Source organism: Furipterus horrens, unplaced genomic scaffold (assembly GCF_987537825.1).
Source record: "Furipterus horrens unplaced genomic scaffold, mFurHor1.1.pri manual_scaffold_2, whole genome shotgun sequence".
Taxonomy (NCBI): domain Eukaryota; kingdom Metazoa; phylum Chordata; class Mammalia; order Chiroptera; family Furipteridae; genus Furipterus; species Furipterus horrens.
In genome coordinates, this window is record NW_028327172.1 from 148,872,015 (window position 1) to 148,898,334 (window position 26,320).

The window sequence follows — 26,320 nt, forward strand, 5'->3', positions numbered from 1 at the left end:
GTAAACTTAACCAAAGAGATAAAAGACCTGTACTCTGAAAATTACATAACATTGAAGAAAGAAATTAAGGAAGAAACAAATAAATGGAAGCAAATACCATGTTCTTGGATGGGAAGAATCAACATCATCAAAATGGCCATAGTACCCAAAGCAATTTACAAATTCAATGCAATCCCTATTAAAATACCAATGACATATTTCACAGACCTAGAACAAATACTCCATAAATTCATATGGAACCAAAAAAGACCCCGAATAGCAAAAGCAATCTTGAGACAGAAGAACACAGCAGGAGGAATCACAACACCAGATATCAAACAATACTACAAAGCCACTGTAATCAAAACAGTATGGTACTGGCATAAGAACAGACATATAGATCAGTGGAACAGAATAGAGAGTCCAGAAATAAACCCAGGCCTCTATGGTCAACAAATCTTTGATAAAGGAGGAAGGAACATAAAATGGAGTGAGAAGAGCCTCTTTAACAAATGGTGCTGGGAGAACTGGATAGGGACCTGCAAAAAAATGAAACTAGACCACCAACTTACACCACACACGAGAATAAACTCAAGATGGATCAAAGACTTAAATGTAAGCCGTGACACCATAAAAGTCCTAGAGGAAAACATAGGCAAGAAAATATCAGATATCTCACGTAACAATCTCTTCACGGATACATCTCCTAAAGCAAGAGAAATAAAGGAAAAAATAAATAAATGGGATTACATCAAACTGAAGAGTTTCTGCTCAGCAAAAGAAAACATCAGCAAGATGAAAAGGAAACCAACCATATGGGAAAACATATTTGCCAATGACATCACAGACAGGGGACTGATTTCCAAAATATATAAAGAGCTGATACGACTCAACATCAAGAAAACAAACAACCCAATTAAAAAATGGGCAAGGGACCTGAACAAACACTTCTCCGAAGAGGACATACAGAAGGTCCATAGACACATGAAAAAATGCTCAACATCATTAGCCATCAGGGAGATGCAAATAAAAACCACAATGAGATACCATTTTACACCAGTCAGAATGGCCATCATCAACAAATCAACAAGCAACAAGTGCTGGCGAGGATGTGGAGAAACGGGAACCCTACTGCACTGTTGGTGGGAATGCAGACTGGTGCAGCCACTATGGAGAACAGTATGGAATTACCTCAAAAGATTAAAAATGGAACTGCCTTTTGAACCAATGACTCCACTACTAGGATTATACCCGAAGAATCTTGAAACCCCAATTCAAAAGAACTTATGCACCCCTATGTTCATTGCAGCACTGTTTACAATAGCTAAGTGCTGGAAACAACCTAAGTGCCCATCTGTAGATGAGTGGATCAAAAAACTGTGGTACATTTACACAGTGGAATACTATGTAGCAGAAAGAAAGAAGGAACTCCTGCCATTTGCAACAACATGGATGGAACTAGAGAGAATTATGCTTAGTGAAATAAGCCAGGCAAAGAAAGAAAAATACCATATGATATCACCTAATACAGGAAACTAAAGAACAACACAAACAAAGGAACTAAATAGAACAAAGAGCAGAATAGCAGTCAATAGGGGGGAGGGGAGAGGGAGAGAAGGGAGATAAGTAAGGGAAGGGTTTAATTAAAGAGCCTGTATGAAAGACTCATGGACATGGACAACGGGGAGGGATATGATTGTGGGAGAGGGGGTGGGTTGCGTGGGGGAGAGAAATTGGGGGAAAAGGGGACAACTGTAATTGAAAAACCAAAATAAAAAAATTAAAAAAAAAAAAAAAAAGAAAATAAATCTTAATAGTTCTCATCACAAAAAGCCTTTTTAACTATGTGTGGCAGTTGATGTTAACTAAACTTATCATGGTAACATTTTGCAACATATATATATATGTATGTATGTATATATATATGTATATATAATCATTTTGTTATATACTTAAAATTAATACAATGTCATAAGCCACTAAATGTAGGAATCACAGGAAAATATAAAATTATTCCACATGCTTCCCTCAAAGCCAATCTTAAAATGTTTTATTGCTTACCTATACTTATTGATCAAACCTTTTTACTACCAGCTCTATGACTTTTAAACTAGGCTTTTAATAGTCCAGAAACTAAACTATATAAGCAAGCATGGAACAGAAGTCCTTCAGTGAGACAGATTTTAATTTTTACAAAATGACTCTGGTTACTCTACCTTTTCCCATACCTCCATCTAGGCAAAATCACAAATCTTCATTTCTAGAATAAAGCACTCTGGCAAGAAACAAAGGAAGTCCAAGTAGCCACAAAGCCAGCCTCCATCCCAGTGAATAACAAAATGTCTTGGCTGTGGGGGATAATAGGCATCAAATAGTGACCTTGCTGGGCCCCAAGGTATGCCATGGAAACCTTGCTCATAAGCTTACTTCCTCCACTGAAAACATGGATCCCCAAACTAGTTCTGAGGTACTGAGGCTCTTGTGCTGTTGTGGGGTTTGTGATGAAAGATCTTGCTGCTTGGCAACAAGCGGGTTCAACAAACTCCTAAACAACAAAATAAAAGGTGGTCGATTCCCCTGTGGGCAATAGGATAGCACCAGTTAACTGCTTACAGTTCAAATAAAGAGAAAAAGTGATTCAAAATTTATGGCCTCTGTTTCTGGTATAGGCACAAACTTCCGGATTATGTAGTTTAACTTTGTGTCTAACATTGCTAAGAAACTGACCATATAACATTTGCTTCCCACTCTATAATAGCACTTTCCAGTTTAATGACAACATGTACATTTAGTTGTTTTCAGAAGTAACTCCTGGACTTTGGAAAGAACAGGGTAGGGTGGGACAGAACTGATCCACCACGTATACGCAAATAATGAAGCTGAATTTTATATGCCAGGTCTTTAAAAGTAAAGGGCTCAGAATAACATATTTGTTAACACATGGTTTCTGTGACTAGCTAACCATCATTTTTTTCCTTGCCTGCATTCACAAGTTGGTTTCATAGAAGGCCTCATTGTAGTCCAGGAGCATTGTTTTGCATTAATTTCTATGACAAGGAACCCAAAACACATGGTGCCGAGAGTAACAAAACAGAGTTAGAAAAACAGTCATGACTTGGCACAAAGTGTGACAAGCTGTAAAAAGGGGAATGTTTCAATATCTGAAGTGGTGTTGATTTCCTATGAACAACCTTTTCTCTTCTAAACAGTATCATATTCTTTTCAAGCACATTTAGAACGCAAGTCAAGCTGTGTTTTATTTTTGATTATAATAAACACAGTCAGTTTACTGTAACAAAGACATACTAGTCATAATCAGTTGAAAGCCAAAGTACAACCCCATAAACTGGGTAGGGGGTTGAGTGGGGAGGGGTCTGGGGGGCGGGTAGTCAACTGATAAAATAAAAGACCAGCCGTCTGGAAAGTTCTCTTAAAAGAACATAAAAAGGCAGTGTTTTCTTATGAGACTAACACAGAATGCCAAAATATCTAACTGGGTAACTGGGCTCTTTTTTTGTTGTCACTTATGGCAATTTGTAACTAAAAATAGCAAATCCTTCGAAATACTGGGCTCTCATATTTGTGTTTTTCTTCTTCATATTGAAATTCAAAAATTTTGTGCACTGTTTTAAATTATAATACTATTTATGTAAGACTCTTCTACATAGTAAGTATATTCATCATAGTACTACTCAAATGATCATTTTAAAATGTTTAAAATTACACATGCACTTAGATTATTGATGAAAGGAAAGGAATAGATCACAATAAACAGTTACAAATACAGTTTATAAAACTCTTGTGATTAAATTAAATTCTTGAATTCAAATTTATTAGGAAATAATGTAAATCATCTTACCATTTCTTGAACTAATGATTTTTCAGCATCAAGCTCAAATCTTAATTTGTCTCTACCATCAGTTAACTGAAAGAGAACATTAAATTTTGATTAAAACACAGAACAGCTGAATTTACCCTTGAAAAAATTTTATTGAAATATATTTTGATTCTGAATATGAGAAAAATGGATCCCAATATGATTAAAGAAAAAAAATTAAATGTCTACAGATTACCATGTAATGATAATATAATACCATATAATTATTATATTTTTGTCATATTAGCAAGCAAAATATACACAGAAAACACCAACTTATTTACAAGCTTTCCCACCTCACCTCCAAACATGTGATATCAATACATAATAAAGCAAGTCCTAGTTTGACATAAAGAAAAACTTATTCTTTATAGAACCCATTTCTTATTTTGGGTTTCTGTGCTATATTCATATGCCATAGCAAGCCATATTTCATGCAATTGAAAACAGCCATAAGTCATATACTGCAAGGGCCACTGTGCTTCTGACTTGCCTCAGTATTTTAAATTCGTGTATGGTATATACTGATAAAATTCAACCCTGGGTGTTGACATCCCTTCAATCAATTATTATATTCATTAATTTAATTAACATGTAGGAAACACCCTTTAGATGCCAGGCATTTTGTTCACTATGGAAGTATGAAAATGAACTAGAGCAGATCCCTTCCCTGGAAGCATTGGCAGTATGGTGGGAGAGCAATGTGAAACAACTGTAAAACACAGAACAAATGTGAAATCAAATGTTTGGGTAGTCAAAAAGCATAAAAATCCACATAACATAGAAACAATAATTATAATAAGATATGCTATTCCTGGTGTTAACTTCACATAAATAGTCATTGACAAGGGTCTTGAAGAATAAGTAGAAATTCAATAAGTTGGAGAAGGAGGAAGGTGGAGAAAACAGCCAACAAATAAACCACAGACAAGCATGGAATGGAAGAATTGGGAAATCTTTGGTGTTGTGAGACCCAGGGTGCTTACACACAGAAATGGCTGGAAATGAAGGGAGAACGGAATAATATTAAGTAATATTATGAGGTGTAGTGCTCGCCACAGTTAGGAAGGGAAGGCAGAATGAAGCAATGATTCTGTTCAAATCAAAGCTCTGCCGCTTACTAGCTGTGTGGATAAGTTACTTCTATGCTTCAAGCTTTAGTTTTCTCATCTGTAAAATTAGGATACTAAAGAATTATTGTGGAAAGAATTTGAGACAGCAAATAAAAAGTGTTTAGCTGTTCATGACATTTAAAAATCACTCAGTACATGTTGGGGTAGCCTGATTTGATACCGAAGGCAATGGGGGACCACCGAAGGTTTCAGCATATTAGATCAGGGGATGCGATAACCATGGAGGCAGCATGGAAGCTAGACATGAAAAGGAAGAAGAATGGAGATGAGAACATGAAAACTGTGCAAGTGATGAGGGCCTCAGCCAAACCTGTACAATGCTGTTGCAGAGAAAGGGGATTTGAGACAAATGTCGGAAGGAAAGTCTATAGACCTGGTTACCAATTAGACATGAGATATGAAGGAGAGAGTAGATAATGACTCTAGATTTGTCATCTGCTCTGGATAGATGGCAATGTCATTAATTTAAATGAGGAGCACAGCAGAATCCAGATTTGAGGGATGATGAGTTCAAGTTTTGACATTTTTCAGCAAATATTTTTGAGGGCTGATTAGAATATAAGCAAAAAGAAGACTTAGTTCCTGACTTGAAGGGAGGAAATAGTCCCAAGAATGTGGGAGAGCAGAGGGGTCCCTAATTTCCACAGGGGATTGATGGGGTCTATCAAAGAAGTCTTCCCTGTACAACTAATATTCAAATTGAAAATGAAGACAGAGTTGAAATTAAGGAGGTCGTGTTTAGAGAAAACCTTAAGTGGGAGAGAAAGGTTTAAAAGTCACTGGTAAACAGGTGTGCCAGTTATGGGAGAGTCTGAGGTCAGCCACAAAAAAAAGGAAGACCAAGAATCCCCAAGAATTGTCTTTCAGGGGAAGATGGAGGAGTGGAAGCCACTGGCAGATGCTGCTTAGGAAGGGATGAAGAAGTGTGTCAAAGATCAGACGTAGGCATTGCTGTAGAAGGCACCTGTGATATAGGGCATAGTTCTGTCATGTACAGCAGAAAATTCCAGAAGGAAAAAGATTAAGGGCAATATGAACCTCATTGTGACCTGATCAACAGGAAAAACTAGCAGCAGGAGAGTAAAATAGGGGCTGTTTTTCTTTTAAATGATATTTGAAGAACAGTGAAGGGCACAATGGCTTTGAAAGGCGCAAGAGAGTAAAAGGCTGATGAAGAAATGTCCCAGAAGAGAATAAGGAAGAGATGGAGTCAGGCGAGCAGGTGGAAAGAGGAGTCAGGGCAAAGAAGAATGTCTCCTCTTCTGATGACAAGCAGTTAAGATAAGCTAAGTGACAGAGTAAGAAAGTACCAAGGAGGAAAAAAAAATCCAAGTGTCCATGATATTCTCTGTGAATTAGGGAGCACGTAGTGCAGAGGAATGGAGCACTGGAATTGAGAAAAGCAGTGAAGATTGGAAGGGCTGTGGCAGGCAGTAAGAAAGGGTATTATTAGATCCATGTGAAATAATGGGCAGAGGGAGGGCCCAGCTACTCTGGGTTAAAACCCAATATGTTTGCAATGTCACCAAAAGACAAGGACTGGGTTGTCTCCAGTAGCACAGGGTAGTCCCCGAGCAGGGCTGGAGAATTGGCTAGATGAGAGCCTCAGAAGTGTGGGGTGAGGAGTGTAGTTGAAGATGTGGGAAGTTGAGAGCAGAGTCACCAAAAATAAAGAAATGAGATGAGTAGAAGGAAAGGAAAAGATTTTGTGTGGCGTCATCATACCTTGGTCTGAAAAGAAATGTCACCAAGTTTCCAGTGGGGGTCAATTACCAGCAAATACCAAGGTCATTAGCCCCAATCCTGCCTGCCTCCTTAGATCTCTCATCAGTATTGTCCTCTCTCTGTTGTTCTTTTACCCTCATTCTTTTTTCCATCAACATCATTTAAAAATACACCTTCAACCCCATTTCACCGTCCAACTGCTCCCTACCTCCCCCAGGCCATCCACAGCTGACCTGCTAGAGAGCGTGCGTGCTCACTGCCTCCACTTCTGCACTGACCACTCTTCTCAGCTTCTTCCACCATCCCAATAAAATCACTCTCATTGACATGACAGGTCATTTTGTTACCACAGCTAAATTGTCTGATCATCCCTTTTTGGTCTTTAGCACACCTAGCCTGCAGGCAGCATTTGATATCTGTGTTTCCTTCCTTTTTGAGACTCTTTCCTGATGGCTTCTGAAATGCCCTCTCCTGCTTCTCCCTCTGCTCTACCATCCGGTTCTCATTTTCACCTGAATGCTAACCAGTTTAACTTCTCTCTCTCCTTAATCTCTCAGGCCTCCAACCTTACCCATGACCACAGCTGTTGCTGCCTAAGCATCTCTTGAGTGCATCCCTTCCCAACATCCCCAATGTCACTGTCCTCATTCGGTTTCAGGACTTGATAGTTTCAATGGTTTATCCAAGTAACTTCTTAACTGGCCTCTCTCGCTCCAGATTTTCCTCCCTCCCATTTGTTTTCTTTAGACAACACAAATCAAATCCTGCCCCAATGTTCAGGTCTCACCAGTGCACTCAGAAGGTCATTCCAAACCTCTTGGAATGAATAATAATTCTCTGCCATGTGTCCTGCTTCTCAACACCGCTGCTTATTCTCACATGCCTTTTAGCTATTGCAAATCACAGGCACTTACTTCCCTTTCATGTGTGCCACATTCCTCTCATCCTTTCCTGGAACTCTACCCTCTGTTCCAGGAGTGAGCTCAGTGTCCTCCAACCTTCACTGATCCCTCGCACCCCAGGCTGGGCGAGCCCCGCTGTGGTACTATCTGATGTCTGCATCCTGAAGCTGATCATGCCCTGGGCTGTAATCTCTGAATACTGCTCTGTCTCCCTCCCAGAAAGAAATTCTTATTGTGACCACAACTGGAATACAGATTCAGCTTTTATTAGATTATTGGAATTAAAACAAAAAACCTACTGAACCTCATAATTTATAGTTCTTAGGCCAGACAGATGCCAAGAGGTCAGCCTTCCTAAATTCAGTCTTCTTTTCAACTTACTTTTAATTGCATTCACAGCTAAAAAAGGAACTTGTGACTTATTCTGAGCTCCCCTTTCCATTCTTCCATTTCCTGTTTACCTCTTCCACATACCCCAGATTTCCCCTCTTCCCAACATAAATACTCAGCACATGGTTTCACCAGATTCCTGCTTCATACTCTAGCCATACTAAATCACAAGCAGGTCCACAAATGTATGTCACACATTATATATTCACATTCATACCCATCTCTTACCTATTTGGAAAAATCAGCTCAAATAAGAGTGTGAAGTAAGTGTGGAACTCTTTGTGAACCCTCATAGAACCTTCCAGGTAAAGCCAGGCATCTCTTCTCTACATGCATACTTTTATTATAGTCCTTATCACATTGCTCTATAGTTTAATCTCTCCTTCTAGACTTGGTTTCCTCCACAGCAGGGCCCTCTGTGTGTGTGTGTGTGTGTGTGTGTGTGTAAAAATACACTATATATATATATATTGCCCTGGCTGGTTTGGCTCAGTGGATTGAGCGTCGGCCTGTGAGCTAAGTGTCGCTGGTTCGATCTTCCAGTCAGGGCACATCAGAGAAGGAAAACTCTGATTCCAAAAAACCTCCGCTGCCTTGCGGCATACCTCTTCAGGGGAAAGGCTAAGGAGAAGGGAAACTCTGACTCCAAACCTCCGCTGCCTTGCGGCATACCTCCTCAGGGGAAAGGCTAAGGGAGTAAACCCCGACAGAAAATCCGGAGCCGGAGTCCCTAAGGTGGTTTGACGTTGTAATCAACACCGGCAACTCCTGCGGCGCACCTGAAGCCAAGCTGTATTGACTCCGTCTTTCCCTTGGATCCCTCAGCTGCGAAGAGAGGGGGGGTCTGCTGCATGGGCAACAGCAGACCCTCCATATCACCCTGCCCAGGCTCTGTAGCTTCAGCTTCACTGGAGAGGACACTCCAGCGTCATCGCAAGATGTCGATTCAACACGGGAGGAGACAGATACCGTGTCACTCCCGAGTCGGACTGCACAACCATTCTCGGCGGTGCAGATAGGCACTTAAGAAGCTACACCATCGTCTCTTGAGAAGGACGGCTGCCGACGACGATGACGTGATATATATATATATATATATATATATATATATATATATATATATCCTATCATATACATATTTTCTTGGCAGTAACACATGGCACTAAAAGGCACTTGATAAACACTGATAAATGAATTGATTTAGTGAGGGATATTGCAAATAAACCAGTAAATGTGAGCTCTCATTTGCTCAGCAACTCTTGAAGTGCTTTCCAGTTGACAAAGCACTTTCACATACATTTCTCATTCTATCCACACTGTAAGTTCATAAAACTCATAAGATTTACAGATGAAAATGTAAATTCACATACCCAAGTTATTCAAAATAGACATAAAGACTTTCCAATAACTGAAACAAGTATTAGTTTTTAAATTTCAATTTCAAAAAATTAAAATAAAATAGAATTAAAAATTCAGTTTCTCAGTTACACTAGATACAATTCAAGTGTTCTGTAGCCACATGTGCCTAGTGGCTACCACTGGGTAATAATTAATAGAAATACTTAAGCTCACATAGGTATAACCAGCCACTCCCAGGGTGGCTGTATGGTGAGATTTTTTTTAAACTTTAATTTCTTATGCTCCTCGGAGAGAAGAGAAAGCTCACACAACTCACCTCTACAAGTGACAGATAGACTGAAGAGCTTTAGGAACATTTAAATAAATGGAGGTGGTTCCCTTGTAGGTTCTTAAATGAAAAAAAAAAAAAAAAAAAAAACTAGAAAGCTGAGATTTTGTTTTAACCTAAGAGTTTGATGCCAAAAAGTTAAATGTGTCTGTTTATAGACTCTGTAGTCTCTATAAGAATGAAATTTGCACTGCCATCACTGCAAATGGGAGAAGCTCGAGAAAGGGAAATCACTTTGTGAAGTATTATGACAGATTCAGTTATCATAGAAAACATCTCCGAAATCTGATGCATCAAGATAACCATGACTTTAAAATATAGTTCTTGAAAGTAATTTTACCTACAACATAAGAATACCCTAAATTGTTAAATCAGGTTGAAATCTGAACCTAAACTTAAACCCATATGGCGACTGAGCTCTGGAAATGCAGCTATTGTGACTGAAGAACTGAATTTTAAATTTTATCTAATTTTAATTGAAAAACTGGTACTTGATTCAGTTTGTAGAAAGCATGTATGTTTATCTGGAATAATTCAGGGAGGTAAATCCACTTTTTCATACATAAGTTCTGCAAATTTTATGAATTCTAAACACATTCTCATCCTAGGAATGACTCAAAGAGTATTTTGAAGTGTGCCATGCACTGTGCTCAGCACTGGGACTATACCAGAGACTGAGACAGCAGTTTCTGCACTTGTGAGGCTTACAGTACTGCAGGGAAGACTGACCCCCACACAAAAGTGTTTTGAGAGCTGCAGTGGGGTTAGTACATTGAGCTAAGAAAGCACAAAGCAGGAGCTCCTGACCTGCGCAGGCAGGGCAGGAACTGCTGGGTCCTGCTACACTTAATGCACTAGGAAATCTTGATCTTCACACCAAAAGAACTCCCTGTTCTACATGCAAATTTCCTGGATAACATAAGCCCAGTTCACTCATATACAGAAAAATGAACATAAACCAAGAGCTGCCCTGAGAATACGACTGCTCACTCTTAACAATATAATTTTTCCACAAACACGTCTTTGTCCTCCTTGTGTTATGTAATTTTTCAATTCCTCACAATCAACAAGGTAGACACTCAGTTATCTCAAATAAAAGAAGTATCTATACATTAAGTCAATATCAAGATGGAATCCTTATTCATAACTAGAGACCTTACCCAAATAACAAGAGACAAGAAATATGGAAATTGACTTTATATCACAGGACAAGTGGGACACAGTGTTATTTCACCAACTGGGCTGGTATTTCAATTTAAAAGAGTTATTCATCAATGTAAAAAAGTTACAATACCTTTTGAATGGTTTTATGATCCTGTTCTGCCTTCTCTTTCAGATTTATAATTTCATCTTCTGTAAACAAAAGGAGAGAGAGACCAACCATGAAATTACAAGCTTATGCCCTGTATTCAAACTGCCTGCTTCCAGGCAGGCAGTACACCAATGGCAGGCATGGTGGACGCAAGTCCTAGCAGGACTGTGACCTTCACTACTTCCCTTGACATTCACAGCCTTCTTCCTGCTGTTTAGATGGCTGGTCAGATAGAGATTAAGGACTAAGTTCAAGATCCAAGTGTGGCTGAGGGTTGAAAGCTTTTCATCAGTACTAGCAAGGGACACTTTTGCTGTTAGTCACAGCCTATACAAAGTGTTGCAGCAGGTGGCACTTTCTGACTCAAACTAGCAAAACCTAAAAAAGCACTATTATACCACCTCAGAAGAGAAGCAAAACTACGCTGGCACAGTATAATTGTATATTCAAGGGATATTGTAATATAAGTGATTTTATCGCTATTTTGTGAATTTTTTATTGCTTACTGATCGTTTTTCATACTGCAGATTAAGGGTAACATTATATAATTAACAGATACAAAGGTAACAGTAAGTGAAAAATACTTAAAGCAATCTAAATTTGGTTAATAAAAACGCAACTTTTACCGATGTTTATGGTATGTAAAAAAGGGCAGAAGTACACAAATAAAAATTTGTACTTAAAACCTATCAAAAATTGAAGATAATGAAATAGTAAGTTGAAGCATGTTTTCCTGAAGGGCTAACTCCTTTTCTCCATAAAGCGTACCCTGATATGTATTTATAAGTATTTAAATGTTATAAAATTTTACATGATTAAGCATATAAAACAGAAATTGGTAAAAGTTTTTATCTGTCTATAATATTTCTAAGTGAAACAGAGCATTGATTAGCACATTTTTTTTCAAAGGTCAAAGCTTAGCTTGAAAATAAAATTTTAAAAAATGCCCTGAGTTAAAATGACATGGCTCCAGAGTATAATTATAATATTTATATGTAAAATATATTGCCTATTCCAAACAAGGAATGCCATTTTAAATAAAATCAAAGATGGCTATCAAACTGATCTTTTAAGTGTAAATAACCAGACAAATGTATGCTTGGAAAAGATGAACATAGCTATGAATTTTATGAAGTGCCCAATGTATAGATTTTCCTAAAAAATGGCTTTAAAATGTTACCTAATACTGAATTTTCTTTTAGACTGAGTTGGATTTCTTCTTCGAGTTCTGAAATGACTTGAAGCAGTCTCTCATTTTCCACTTTGTAGTCCAAATATTCCTTTTCTACGGTTGATTTTGCAGGGCTGCTCTCTATGGCCAAAGAGTTCTGAAAGACGGGGGATTCCATATTTCTAAGCTGGGAGCCAAGAATTTAAATATGCAACACAAGACAATACAGATACAGAAGAGCTATCATATAATTTTCTGAATTCTATTACACACTTATAATATGAATAGTAAAAAGGAAAGGAATTAAATAGAGCTTGCTGGAAGAAAGGCTGCAGTACATTCTGTACAAAGACCACAGCACATGGGGACATTTTATTGACAGGAATAATGCATATCATACTGTTTGTGTGCCCTCATCATTCAGGTCAATTCATTATGGGGGCTGTGTCCGGGGAGGCAGCTGGGCCACTCCACCCACACTTCCTCCTGTGTGTGTCTGAAGTGCTGTCCGCCCGTAACTAGGCAGGCTGGGGAGACCATGGACGGGCAGCGCCAGGAGGTGGCAAACTGCATGGTTAAGGAGGGGGGCTTGTTGCCTTTGTGGCATTTCTCAGTGTCAGCGCTGCCAGTGTCATGAGGAGCACATCACATGTCAAAGTGGTGACGTTTTCAGGCTGGGAGCCGCATGGAGTCCATCAGGCACACGGATATCCACACAGTTGGTTTTCTGCTTGGTGGAGGAGCCACCCAGAGGCAATTCATATTCTGAACATTAACATGGCTTTGCATGCCTGTCACACTGGGGCTGTGCAGGCGTTGAATGCTATTGAAGACTTCGGTTTAAATCTCTATGCAAACAGTGATTACCTTGTAAGAAGGTTTGAGGATAACTTACAACAAAAGACTTTAAAGTTATAGTTTTAGTAAAGCAAACTCATTTACATTTTTATTATGTGAGTCTTTTGTTTAAATCTTGCCATGTCCATTATGGGAGAGGCTTTTTCTTACGCAATGGAAGTTTATTGGGACAGCTACTCTTCTTTTCTTCTTCTTCTTCTTGTCTGTTTCAAAGCTATTGAAAACATCTGAATATGCTCGTGTATGGCTGTCTACATTTTACTGCCACACATTATTTTAAAAATTAAGATGTACTGGATTGGGGAAGCTGTTGCAAAACTTTATGCTTCATTAGGGTAAAATATTATACAGAGTATGTCATCTCAAAAAATTTGAGTATCTTTAAAAGTCATTATATTAGGCTAAAAGAGATAGAAGGCTCTACATGCCTTGCTTCAAAATTGAGAGACACTGGGAATACTTTTGAACTTTAAAGTAATCTTCAAATGAATTATAACCTATTCTTTTTATAGCAATGCCACAGTTGCAAATACACAAGAATAAGGTTTCCCCTCAAAAACAAAATTATTCCTCCCAATATGCTGCTTTTCTTTTGAAATTGTACTTTTATTTAACTTTATAGATATCTGAAAGTAAATTATTAAAATATTTTCCTCTGCAGTTATATGGTTGAAAAGAAAAACAAGTGGCTACAATGTTTTGTATTACATTAATAACTCCTTTAAAAACAAACAACTTAGTAATGTAGTTATATCAGAGTTAATATTTAAAATGTTATTAAATTTTGTACTAAGCCCAGTTACATGTTTTCATGAGTATGATTTACCAGTTCATTTAAATTACTTGAGTTCAATTCATTCTTAATTAAAATATCTAATAGTTAATAAATAACACTGTTCTTTTACTAGAGGGGAATCCAGTCATTAATTTATTGTCCCATATGGTTAAATTTGAGATCATCACAGAATGTATTCATAAACTAAGAAGGCTTTTAAATAACAAACAAACAAGCAATATTTGCCTTAATAGGCATACATTTCCTAACAGGGGCAGCATTTGAACATCCACAGTGGATTACAAGAGCACCCATTACCATAAACTAACCAAGAACTATTTTAATTAATCAGGTGAAGTGTAAATTTTTAACTGGTAGCAGCTAATACCTAAATTCCTTTTTTAAAATCTTGTATAAAAGCAGGAAACAAGGAAAGCACACTTAAAGATTTTTTTTTCTCCACAGAGCCACCCCATAGCTCCAGTTCTTGTGAGGTTAATCTTTAGCTCTGTCCCCACCATCTGTCAACAGTAGGAACTGCAAGTAATTAACTATGCAGACTTCCAAAGCAATGAGGACACTCATTAGCAAAATGAACAAAGGGATAGTTCTGGGCTGCTACGGTCATCTGTTACACTGAGTGGCAGGTTTTGTGATGGTGTTCCTTCTACCATCTGCCCACACCACTAGTTTTGACTTACTTAAATCATGAGACTTCTTTAAAATATACTACATTAATAAACCAAAGTTAGGAATATCATTAAAAAGTTAACTAGGTGTAGCTAATTTAAAGCCACATTACAGTCAATGAGAAATTGTGTGACTCATGATCATCCTGTAATTTTAAGTTTATAAAGAAACTTTCCATTTTAAAGTTTTTCTGTCACATGAAAACTAGGACTTCAGGTGGTAGCTTATGTGCTGTTTCTCTTGCGAACAGCCACAAGACGTGCAGTTTCACTGTTGCCAGGTGTTTGAATTTCAAACTGTTCTTGAAAGAGTTGTTTCTGAAAACTTTAGACTAGAGCCTTGCTCCTCAAAATGTGGTCCATGGACTCGGAGCTGAAGAATCACCTGTGGGCTTATTGGAAATGCAGAATCTCAGCCCCCGTGCAGCCCTAATATCAGAAGCTGTAGCTTAACAATTGCTGCAGGTGATCTATATCCACAATTAAGTCTGAGAAGTACGTTCTGTTTAGAGCACTGCATGTGCCTTCTCAGCAGTGTCCCTCCTGCCACATTGGCATCTCAATTCTGCAGCTCCATGTACACTACTTGGACATCTCAATTTGATGCCGGGGGTGGGGTAGGGTTCGGATGCAGGCCCAGGCTGCATGACAGTCACAGAGTGAGCAGGTGCTTTCCCAATGAATGACAACCAGGAAAGTGGCATGCTGGGACAGTGAAGCCCTGCAGAGCTGCCACTCTTGAATGACAGCTCTGTTTCAGAACTGTCAGCAAAGAGCAGTTATGTTCACCTATGGCGGGGGGGGGGGGTGCATGAAAGATGGTTGTACAGCTCATATGTGTTGGAGTAAGAAAAAAAGTTCTTTTCAAAAGAACAACTACAATTAAAACACATGCACACACACATGGACACATACTCTTACACACTAGCCTGTTTCAGCAGTTCTCTAGGGGATTAATCAACAACACAACAACCTGATAACTACAGTGGCATGCAGTGAAGTCACAATGGTTTCCTACAGAACTAAACATGAAAAGAAACTCAGTCCTTGAATGAAGTTGCTCTCAGAAAAACTCAACATTAAGGGTGTCTGAAGCAGAGAGATGAGCATTCTGTAACTTGAAGTTTCCTTTTCTGATTTCCATTTTGTTATAATATAACCTATACTAGTTGTTTATTAAACTTTCGCGTTTTTATCACATTCTTGTCAGATTTCTCTCAAAAACAGCCCTGGAGAGATAGTAGGACTACTTATTAACTGTAAAGCTACTTAGGTGATCTGATTATCAGTAAGAGCACACTAGAGTGTTTCCCTATTGTTTATTCAATTGTCTGTTTCAAGTTTTTTTTTCAAGTTACTTCCATTGCAACTTTAGAACTTTTCTAATTGGTTCTCTATATCCTGTTTTCCAAATCTTTTTTCAGATACTTGGTGTCTCACACGTTTTTATACCACTAGAGGGAGCAGGTGTATAAGATGAATTTTTAAATAAAAAAAGCTGATATATCATCTAGAACAGCGCTCCCCAACATTTTTGGCACCAGGGACTGCTTTGTGTGAGCTGGGGTGGGGGTGGGGGGCCTCCACGATGACAGGAGGCGGAGCTTAAGGCAGGAGGCGGAGCTACGGTAAACTTCCCTCAGCCTGGTCTCTAACAGGCCTTGGACTGGGAGCTGGGGACCCCTGATCTAGAACTTAAGTGGCGCGGAGTTTTAGGAGTTTGTTTTTAGAGGATTAAAGAAAGGTATTTTTTCAGAGATTTATTTTCTATAATACGTGATCTGCTTTTGCGGCGTTTAGTTCGTGTTCCTGAAATGCATGCAATACTGGTACAGTGTGCTGCCTTCAGTCAAGGCGGGAGACCAGGGTCATATGTTTAGCTGGGGTCCTAAGAAGCTGGGAGAAACATACAGACTCAGTTAATCAGATGCATCTCACCTTCCTCAAATCTTTAAAGATTGACAGAAAAATTGATGTGGTTTCTTTGGGAACAAATTACAGAGGAATAACCAGGGTCTCTGGGATGCCACTCTGTCTTCCTCACAAAGCCACCACCCATCCTTATCCAGGACATGCAGACAGACCATTTAACAGGTTGAGAACATTTAGAGAGGTAAACATTGCAAGTAAGACCTCATGTTTTAGTGTAATGAGCTTCATTACCGAATCAGGAAGTTATCAATAGTCTAGAGGCCTTTCCAGTGCATTTCATGGAATGTAAACCAGATGGTCATAAAAAATTATGTAGTTCCTCATAATGATAACTAGAATCTATGTGCTTATCTTTCTTCAAAGAACTCAAAGCAATTCACATCCAGTACTACAGGTATCCTTCTCATAACTCTCTCTTGGCCAGGTAGGTCTCACTTTCCAGTTTGAAAATGGAAAATAAATGGATCAAAATGGCTTTACCAATTTATGCTGAGTTTCTTTGGCCAAAGCACAATTAACAGCCAAAACTAAGGCAGTTTCTTAGCCTTTTACATTAAATTATTTTTCTCAAAAATTAAGAATAAATATGGACACAGGAAAGTGTTCAAAGAAAGTAAATAACAAAACTGGATATGCCTTCTCATCCAAGGCAATCAGAATACATAAAAAGACTCAATATTCAATTACACTAGATCTATGTTAATAATACTTAATATTACATTGCTTAGAAGATGCTTAATTTTCTGTTTTTAGAACATAAATAATTCAAATAGATTAAACAATGCAAACACTGCTTCAGCAGTTAGTAAACAAAGTCCTTTAGAATGGTGCATTTTCAATTCCTTGTCTCTTCAAGATAATGTTGAAGTTTTAAGTGTGGAATCTAGATAAACCACAGATTGCACTTGAAAGGACCAGCAACCCACAAGTGTTTCCTCCTAGTGTTAACAATTTGACTTATAACATCTCAAATTTTTATGCACGTGTCAATATTTACATGTATATATGAGGTCTGTCTGGAAAGAGTGCAGCCATTGTTAATACAATGAGAACAGTTTGCACAACATTGATGTAACCTCGCAGCCAAGAAGTGTGGACTGGAATGCACATGTGTGAACAATGATGACTTCACTATACTAGTCAGTGGGGGCAGTAGACACCATTGAGTGAGCATGCGTACTGTGTAGCCGTCACATTCAAAATGACTGAGCAAATAGAGCAACGAATCTGCCTCAAATTGTGCTTTAAGCTTGAACATTCCTCTTTAGAAACTATTTGGATGATTCAGATGGCTGCAGCTATGGGCAGCTGGTGGTTGGCAGCTTCATCAGGACAATGTGCCTGATCATGCATCGTGTCTCATGCAGAATTTTTTGGCAAAACATCAAATCACCCAAGTGGCTCAGCCCCCGTACAGCCCAGATTTGGCGCCCTGTGATTTCTGACTTTTCCCAAAACTAAAATCACCTTTGAAAGGGAAGAGATTTCAGACCATCAATGAGATTCAGGAAAATATGACAAGGCAGCTGATGGCAATCCCAAGAAAGACTTTTGTAAAGTGTTTTGAACAGTGGAGATGTTGGGAGAACTGTGTGAAGTCCCAAGGTGCCTACTTTGAAAAGTACCGAAGTGTCATTGTCCTGTGTACAATGTTGTATCTTGTATCTTCTTCAAGAAATGTCTCTATTTTTCATAGTGCGTGGCTGGATACTTTCTGGACAGAACTTTTATATATATATGTAATAGATATTAAATATAATATGGGCATTATAATAATATAATCATATGCATGTATATATAAAACAACCTTTAATTCTTATTGTGGAGCACAGAACTCCGCTTCCTTAAGTGGGCTGTGTATTCAGCTGGACCTCAGGTTTACATGCCATCCTTACCATTCAGTAGCTGTGTGCATAGGGAGAAGTACTTAGCTATCTTGCTTCTGTTTCCTCATCTGTAAACTGAGCTGTGAGATAAGAAGAGGTAACACTGAGGAGGCATCTGGAACCTGTTAGTTAATAGTTAATGGATTTTTGTTCCCCCGGCCTCTCTGCAAGCCTCTCCTACTCACACGATGAGCTTCTTGCTCTCAGAACCTAAGAATAAAACCCCTCCATGGCTGTGGACTGTGATTGGGCCAGGATAGCCCAACGGCTCAGAGTTGACTTGGGATGAAAACGAATTCACTCTCAGGGTCCACACTTCCAACAGCCCTTAAAATTCTTCTCCAATAGGAGTTTAGGCTGTCCTTTTTTGCTCTCTCTTTTTCCATTTTTGTTGCCATCAGTTTTTTGAGCAGTGAAGCAGCTCCTGGCTCCCATTTCAGTAGAGAGAACTGGAGGAAAACCCTCTGAGAATTTTCCTTCTTGATATTTCTCCTTAAAGTCAATCCTATTTCAAGCGGCTTCATGGAAGCTTCTGACTTGGGGAGATAGTTTGGTGTCTTTCAAACTATCCTGACTGCAAAAAAAGGGTGGGAATCTTCAGAATTAAAACAAAAGCCTATTCACATGCTACTCTGGAATGAAAACATTTTTGTAGTGGGAGAGAGGTTATTTATTGCCATTATAAAAAGAAAGATAAAAATTATATTGCTCCTATTTATAATTATTATGTGTTTTCTAGAATGTGCCATTAAGCAGAAAAGTGTTGGACTGGCTTATGTTATGGAGAGATGCTCCAAGATACATTACTTGTATTTCCTTTATTCTTAATCCAAGATTTTAGATAGTTATAATTTTATTTACATGCATTAAAACTAATTGATCTTGCTTTAAAACTTACAATTTTTTGAAATCCAAATTCTTCATATTGTTCTAATTCTTCTCTTAATTCCTTAATCAATTCTTCCTTGTCCTTCAGTTTTTTTAACAAAATATTTATTTTGGCAGTAGCTGAGTCATGCAGAGAAGTCGTCTCTTCTTCCACCTCACAGAATTCCTGGAGTGGGGGCAATGAGTAGGAGGAGCAGTATTAAAAATCAGACACTGTTGGCAAGCACCACCAGAAATTATTTTATGCTTTATTTAAGCTCCTGTATTGTAAGTTATTTTATTTTTGTAACTTGCACACAATTTTTAGTAAATATATTTACCAATATATTGAATGATATGCTGAAGTATCACGGCCTATAGCACAGTATTACCCTATAAAATAGAAAACAAAGTATGATGTCTTACTCTAATTGCATCAGCCCTGCAAATAATAATAGTAAACTTTAACAGTAAATTCACATGATGATTGTGAATGTCCTACTTCAATCTTCCTCTAAAAAAAGACAGCAAATACTTGAATATGTAAAAAAGGAAGTAAACTACTGTATTTTTTGCACTATAAGATGCACCTGATGATAAGACACACCTAGGTTTAGAGGAGGAAAACAAGAAAAAAATATTCTGAACCAAATGGTGTACTAAAGTATTTAATAAAATATAACAGAATAATATTTCAACCATGTAAAGTGAACAGCAGTCAACAGTGGTATTAAGAACCATCATCACTGTCATTAACAAATGAGGGAGAATTTAAGGTTCAAGTACTCTTCTAGTTTTCTGGGAAGCCCAAGAACTCATCATTGCTAGTGTCAGAATTTATGGGGGCCTTTAATAACAGGCATTGAGGGAGTTAAGAGGTATCACTAGTTGTAACAGTCACTGAGAATACGAAAATCCTAGTTACAGGTTCTGGTGGACTACTCCCAGTGCGTGTTATGGCTAGTGATACCCCTAAATCCCCTCAGTGCCTGTGTTACTACTAGAATAGTGACCTCACCATAACTTCCTTATATACTATAAACTTCAGCATTTATGGCTGCTCAGTTACTGCTGGCCTCCTCACACGGAAATCTGGTATGCACTGGAAACAGTATGGAAGTAGACAAGACAGCTGTAGCATCTAACAGAGCCAGTAGCCAGCTGAGAACATGTTACTTCAGCTCCACCCATCTGCCTATCGTGATTTGCAGAGCTTAAGACACAGTGATTGGTGATTGGAGGCGGTTCTACTGACACAGACCCAATGTCAAAGACAATTGGCAATTGGCCCTGTGCCTCATACCCATTATTAGGCTCAGCTGATTCGACAGGTCAGCGGTTGTAGCTGGGAGTGTCAGATGACTCTCTGCACTCTCCCAGGTCCCAAATGATGGGCAGAGGTGGATGGTAACTGACCAGAAACCATGAAATTCAGCAGTAAAGTGGAACATTTAAGCATCCCCAGGGGTTTCGCATGGGCCCACCGCTTCCTCTCCTAAGAGCTGTCTCCACTGCTAGCAGGTCAGGTAATACACACCACGGTCTGTGATGCAATATTCGCTCCATAAGATGCACAGACACCGCCCCCCCCACTTTTGGTGGAAAAAAATTGCATCTTAAGGAGCAAAAAATATGGTAATTTCCTCAGTGGTTTGGAATAGAGATGTGGAAAGAAAGAAGTACTGTTTCTTTTTCTTTCTTTTTTCCCCACAGAAATGGTTTGATGACCTTTAATCTAGACAAACTCTGCTTCATTTGGAAACCTAAGAAACTGAGACAAGAATAGAGGAATGTACGTTAAAATAGAGGTGTTGGTTTTTTTTTTTTTTTTAATCCTCACCTGAGGATATGTTTTATTGATTTTAGAGAGAGGAATGGAGGGGGGAGGGGTAGAGAGAGAGAGAGAGAGAGAGAGAGAGAGAGAGAGAGAGAGAAACATCAGTACATCAAGGTGAGAGACCCTGGCTGCTGTGGCTCTGTGGATTGAGCATCTGCCTGTGAGCTAAGTGTTGCTGGTTTGATTCCCAGTCAAGGCACATAACTATGTTGCACATCAGGTCCCCAGTTGGGGGCGCGAGTGAGAGGCAACCATACAGTGATATTTCTCTCCCTCTCTTTCTCCTTTCCCCTCTCTCTAAATAAAACAAACAAATAATAATAATAATAAAAGGTGAGAGAGAAACGCCCATCAGTTGCCTCCCACACACGTGCCTGCAACCTTTTGGTGTGCAGGGGCAGGACAATGCTCCAACCAACTGAGCCACCCATCCAGAGCAAAATAGAAGGTATTTTTGGTTGTTTGTTTTTTAATGCAACGCTGTGGCTAAAGAACCATTAGGCATAAGAAAATAATCTTCAGAGTCCATATGCATAACTATTCTAAAATTATATAATTCTAACATATCATCCATTTCTTTTCTCTCTGCATAAAAAAAAAGATAGCTCTATGTCTGTTTCTCTTAAAAATCTAACAAACTGTTTTTTGATAACTCAAATCAAATAGAGATTAACTTTTTAAAAGTCCACTCTTGAATTAGTTTGAAATAAATTCCGATATTAGTTGATACCGTATGTCACATATAGCATTGCCCCTATTTTAGTTCATCTGAGCTTATATCTTGAGCATTTCCCATATCATTAACATTTTACATAAATTTTATTATTGATGGTTGCATAACATTCTGCTTTATAGAAATACCATAATTTATATGATTATATATTTTTAAGTTTTCCATTATACTTAATCTTTATACATAAATCTCTGTCCACAATTCTGATTTTCTCTTTGCATATGGATTCCTAGAAGTAGAATTCCCAGCCAATGCATATGAATGTTTTAATGGCCTTGATTCATTTTATAAAGTTCTTTTTCAAAAGATTGTTTAATATATATTCTACCTTGAGGATGAGGATATTTGTCTTACTACACTCCCTACATTGTTATTTTTAAAAGCTTTCCTGTGACAATGTGTAAATATAGCATTTTGTTTTTGTTTAATCAGCATGTTTTGATCAGCATTCAAGGTGATTTTTTATGTGATACTGTTTTTATGTTTTACATTCTGAAAATACTCGAGTCTAATTATGTACCAATTTAGTAAGAACTGAAAATATTTTTAGACCTTTCTTTGATCCATATATTAACCAGTTTTATTAATTAGTTCTACTATTTTGATTGGTTAAAGTATAAGTACCATTTCTTGACAGCCTTTTTAAAGCATTCAGGTGCTTCCCTATTTGTGGTCATTACTCTGGAGAATTATATCATAAAACCAAAACAGGTAAGAAATGCTTGCAAACTAAATGCCATTATTGACTTCCAGCATATAAAAATTTTATTTTCAACACCGACATTCAAAACCGTAATATCCATTTTATACTCTTGGGGGAATAACAGAATAATTATTTTATTTTAATCATAGGTTCATTTCTAATACATTTGGGCAAATGCACGTACAAGAAATAAAGTGAAACCTAATCATATCTGCTAATAGATTTAATATTATATTTCAAAATGTTAGATTTATGAACTAAAATTGCTCCACATTATATAATGAATACCAGTAGACTGAGAAGAATAATATGTTGAGGTGAATTAATAGTCTAGACAGGAACATAACACTAATATAGTCCACACAGCACTAATTTAAAAAATCAGTATATGAATATGCAGAAGACTTAAGAAGAGTGACAATAGAATCGTCGTCGTCGTTGTCGTCGGCAGCCGTCCGTCTCTAGAGACGATGGTGTAGCTTCTTAAGAGTCTATCTGCACCGCCGAGAATGGTTGTGCAGTCCGACTCGGGAGTGACACGGTATCTGTCTCCTCCCGTGTTGAATCGACATCTTGCGATGACGCTGGGGTGTCCTCTCCAGTGAAGCTGAAGCTACAGAGCCTGGGCAGGGTGATATGGAGGGTCTGCTGTTGCCCATGCAGCAGACCCCCCCCCTCTTCGCAGCTGAAGGGTCCAAGGGAAAGACGGAGTCAATACAGCTTGGCTTCAGGTGCGCCGTTGCCGGTGTTGACTACAACGTCAAACCGCCTTAGGGACTCCGGCTCCGGATTTTCTGTCGGGGTTTACTCCCTTAGCCTTTCCCCTGAAGAGGTATGCCGCAAGGCAGCGGAGGTTTTTTGGAATCAGAGTTTTCCTTCTCTGACGTGCCCTGACTGGAAGCTGTTTATCTACAAGCTACATATTAGCCAGAGTCAGCATTTACAGAAGCAATGTCAAAAGAAGTGGGGAGGTGTTACAATTCCCCATTGTTACAGAGGCACAAGCATGTCTTTGGTCTTTTGATTCACCACGGCAGGAACATTTGTTCTGGATTTTAATCCCTTTGGTTCTGCAAGAAGAATTAATATTTATATTTTAATTTTTCCTTTGGCATTTGAAAATATGAAAGGTTAATATTACTATCTGGGGAATAACTGTTAGCTTATTATTATTAAAATAATTTTGTGATGTCATTTGATATCATGGGCAAAATCTCTTGATAGACAATATCAGACAACATAGCTGGATATAATATGGGGTGAAAAACAGACTAGGAAGTAAATTCTCAATATTGAATACAAAGTGATGTTGGAGTTCAATGTAAAGAATGTGCTCTTTTAACCCCATGCTGAGTCTTCTGCGGTACTAGCAGTCTCAGGATCGCCAGAGGAGCAGCGGTTAGTTTTGAGGACTGCATCATGAAGGTGCAGGCAGGGATTTCCTCTCCTCCAGGGCTCACACATGCACTTAGTTGACGATAGACTAAATGGTTAAATTCAATGCATTAAAATTAAGAGAAAAAGAAAAATGTAGGAATACTGTTTCCTCCACTCAGTGATTTGATTATGATTTTAGAAGAAAAAGGTGGGTCAAGCTTGGCCATCCCCATCCTTTCCCCTTGCTCTCTGGGGTAAGCACTGCAGGAGCACATGCTGGGCCCTGGCAGGAAGAGACCTGCCCAGCCGCTGCTCCTGTGATGGGAGTTAAGTCTGCTCAGTTCTGGAGTTTGGCACTAGGCAGCCTGTTATATCAGTAAAACAGATGATCTCTCTTTGCGCACCCCCTGACTTTATTTTTGAACAGTCCAGAACCTGGGTGGAAAAGTGGGTTATTATTAGTCAAGCCTCATCAACACTCCCAAAATATTTATCTTTCAAGGTTGCAAATCTGAGCATGTCAGGCAGACTGCTTAGAATTCTTCGATGTCTCCAAGATAAAATATTAATTCCTTAGTTTCACTTCCCTGTCATTTCCCACCACTTTCTCCAGCCCTCCCGTCTTCCAGATATACCCCGCCACTCGCACCTCCCTGCCTGGCCTTGAACCTTCAGGCCTCTACAAGGTCAAATAGGACACCTCCTTATCTTTCCCCTGTCTTCCCTCAGCTCACCAAATATTCATCATCTGTCATTCTTCAAGGCTTAACTCAAGAATCACTTCCTCTTGAAAGTCTTCCTGCAATTGCCCAGATTCTTGTTTTGTTTTTTAATATTTTATTTATTTCTCTTTAGAGAGAGGGGAAGGGAGGGAGAAAGAGAAGGAAAGAAACATTGATGCGAGAGGGAAACATCAATTTTTTGCCTCTTGCGTGTGCCTCAACCAGGGACCGAACTTGCATCCCTGGCATGTGCCCTGACCAGGAATTGAACCAGTGACTTTTCACTTTGCAGGATGATGCCCAACAAACTGAACCACACCAATCAGGGCAATTGCCAAGATTCTTATCTCTCATGACCACAGATTATGAACAATTTGAGTGTCAGGACTGCTTTTGTCTCTGCTACAAAATCCGCCAATGAATGGATGAATCAACAATTGAGGGAAAGATTAGTTAAAGCCCTCAGTCTTAGGCATTGTCTTTGTCCTAGGAAGGTTTTACTAGAAACTCATGATCTATCCAGTACCGTTGTATAGGTCAAGTTCTCTTAACACCTTTCTTGGTATTCAGCCCTTTGTTCAATAATCATTTGCTGAATACCTATGTGTGTATCAGGTACTCAAGGAGCAGAGTGCCAGGATGAATACAACTAAGTCCATGGTCCTAGGAACAAAAAGTTTAGTGTAAAGACCAATCCATAAATAGGTAACTGTGGTACAATTCAGTGTGTCAGTGATCCAGGAAAATAAACACTCCAGCAAGAGGGGCCATTATGTGAAAATTCCAGGGAGGTGACTAATAACCTGAGGTGTGCAGAAGGACGCAGGTGACTGCATGTAGTTCATACTGCTAGATGGTGAAGTTTTTGCCAAGAAGTGGAAAGAAATAAGGGAGGAGAGATATAAGGGCCTCTGGACCATGCTAAGGGTCTAGATGTCATCCTACAGGTATGAAGGAGATACTGAAAGGTTTTAACAAGGTGATGATATGATGGAATCTGTGTTTTGAAAAACCACTCACTTGCCTGGGCAGACAATGGACTTCAGGAGACCAGAAGATGATAACTACTGGGCAGGCAAGCCATATTGACTGCCTGAGCTAGTTCAGTGGTAAGAGAAAGAGGATGGATTTCAGAGGTACAAAACTGGCAGGAAATGATGGCTCATCAAAAAACATAAGGGTGTATTCGTTATCTATGCCATGCCACAGCTTTACCACTAACTTAGTGGTTTAAAACAAATACATGTATTATCTCACAGTTTCTCTGGGTCAGGAATCCAAGCATGGCTAAGGTGAGTCCTCTGCTGAAGGGCTTTATGCCTGCCAAAGTGTTCTTCGGGGCTATGTTCTCAATGGAGGTTCAGCTGGAAAGGACGTACTTCTGTGCTCACCCAGTTGTTGGAAGAATTCACATCCTTCTGGCTGTAGGAGTAAGGGCTTCCATTTCTTGTTGTCAGCCAAAGATTGCCCTGAGCTCCAGAGGCTGTCTACAGTTCTTTGTCCTCCCAAAAGTCGGAACTCTTAGACATGGACTCTTGCTTTCTCGAAGCCAACAAAGGAGAAGCTGCAAGACTGGAGCTATACTCTCCCCTCACATAATCATTGCACACCTTTGCTGTATATTATTGATTAGAAGCAAGTCCCATGTTCCACTCACACTCTAGGAGACAAGGGAAACGACCACACAAGATGTGACTCCTAGCTTCCTAGGTGGGGAAACTGACTGAATTGTGGTGTCACCAACTAAGGTCAGAAGACTCAGGAG

The 26,320-nt window shown here is 38.9% G+C and overlaps 1 protein-coding gene across 1 annotated transcript in view; it reads right to left on the minus strand.

Annotated features, from left to right (window-relative positions):
• Positions 1 to 26,320, minus strand: part of CUNH10orf67 (chromosome unknown C10orf67 homolog) — a 125,845-nt gene that overhangs the window by 77,973 nt on the left and 21,552 nt on the right. The window contains exons 5-8 of the mRNA XM_090267368.1: positions 19,215 to 19,370; positions 12,186 to 12,333; positions 10,988 to 11,046; positions 3,839 to 3,904 (exon numbers count right to left, since the gene is read on the minus strand). Coding sequence (XP_090123494.1) covers positions 3,839 to 3,904; positions 10,988 to 11,046; positions 12,186 to 12,333; positions 19,215 to 19,370 — 429 coding nt within the window. The remainder of the gene's footprint in view (positions 1 to 3,838; positions 3,905 to 10,987; positions 11,047 to 12,185; positions 12,334 to 19,214; positions 19,371 to 26,320) is intronic.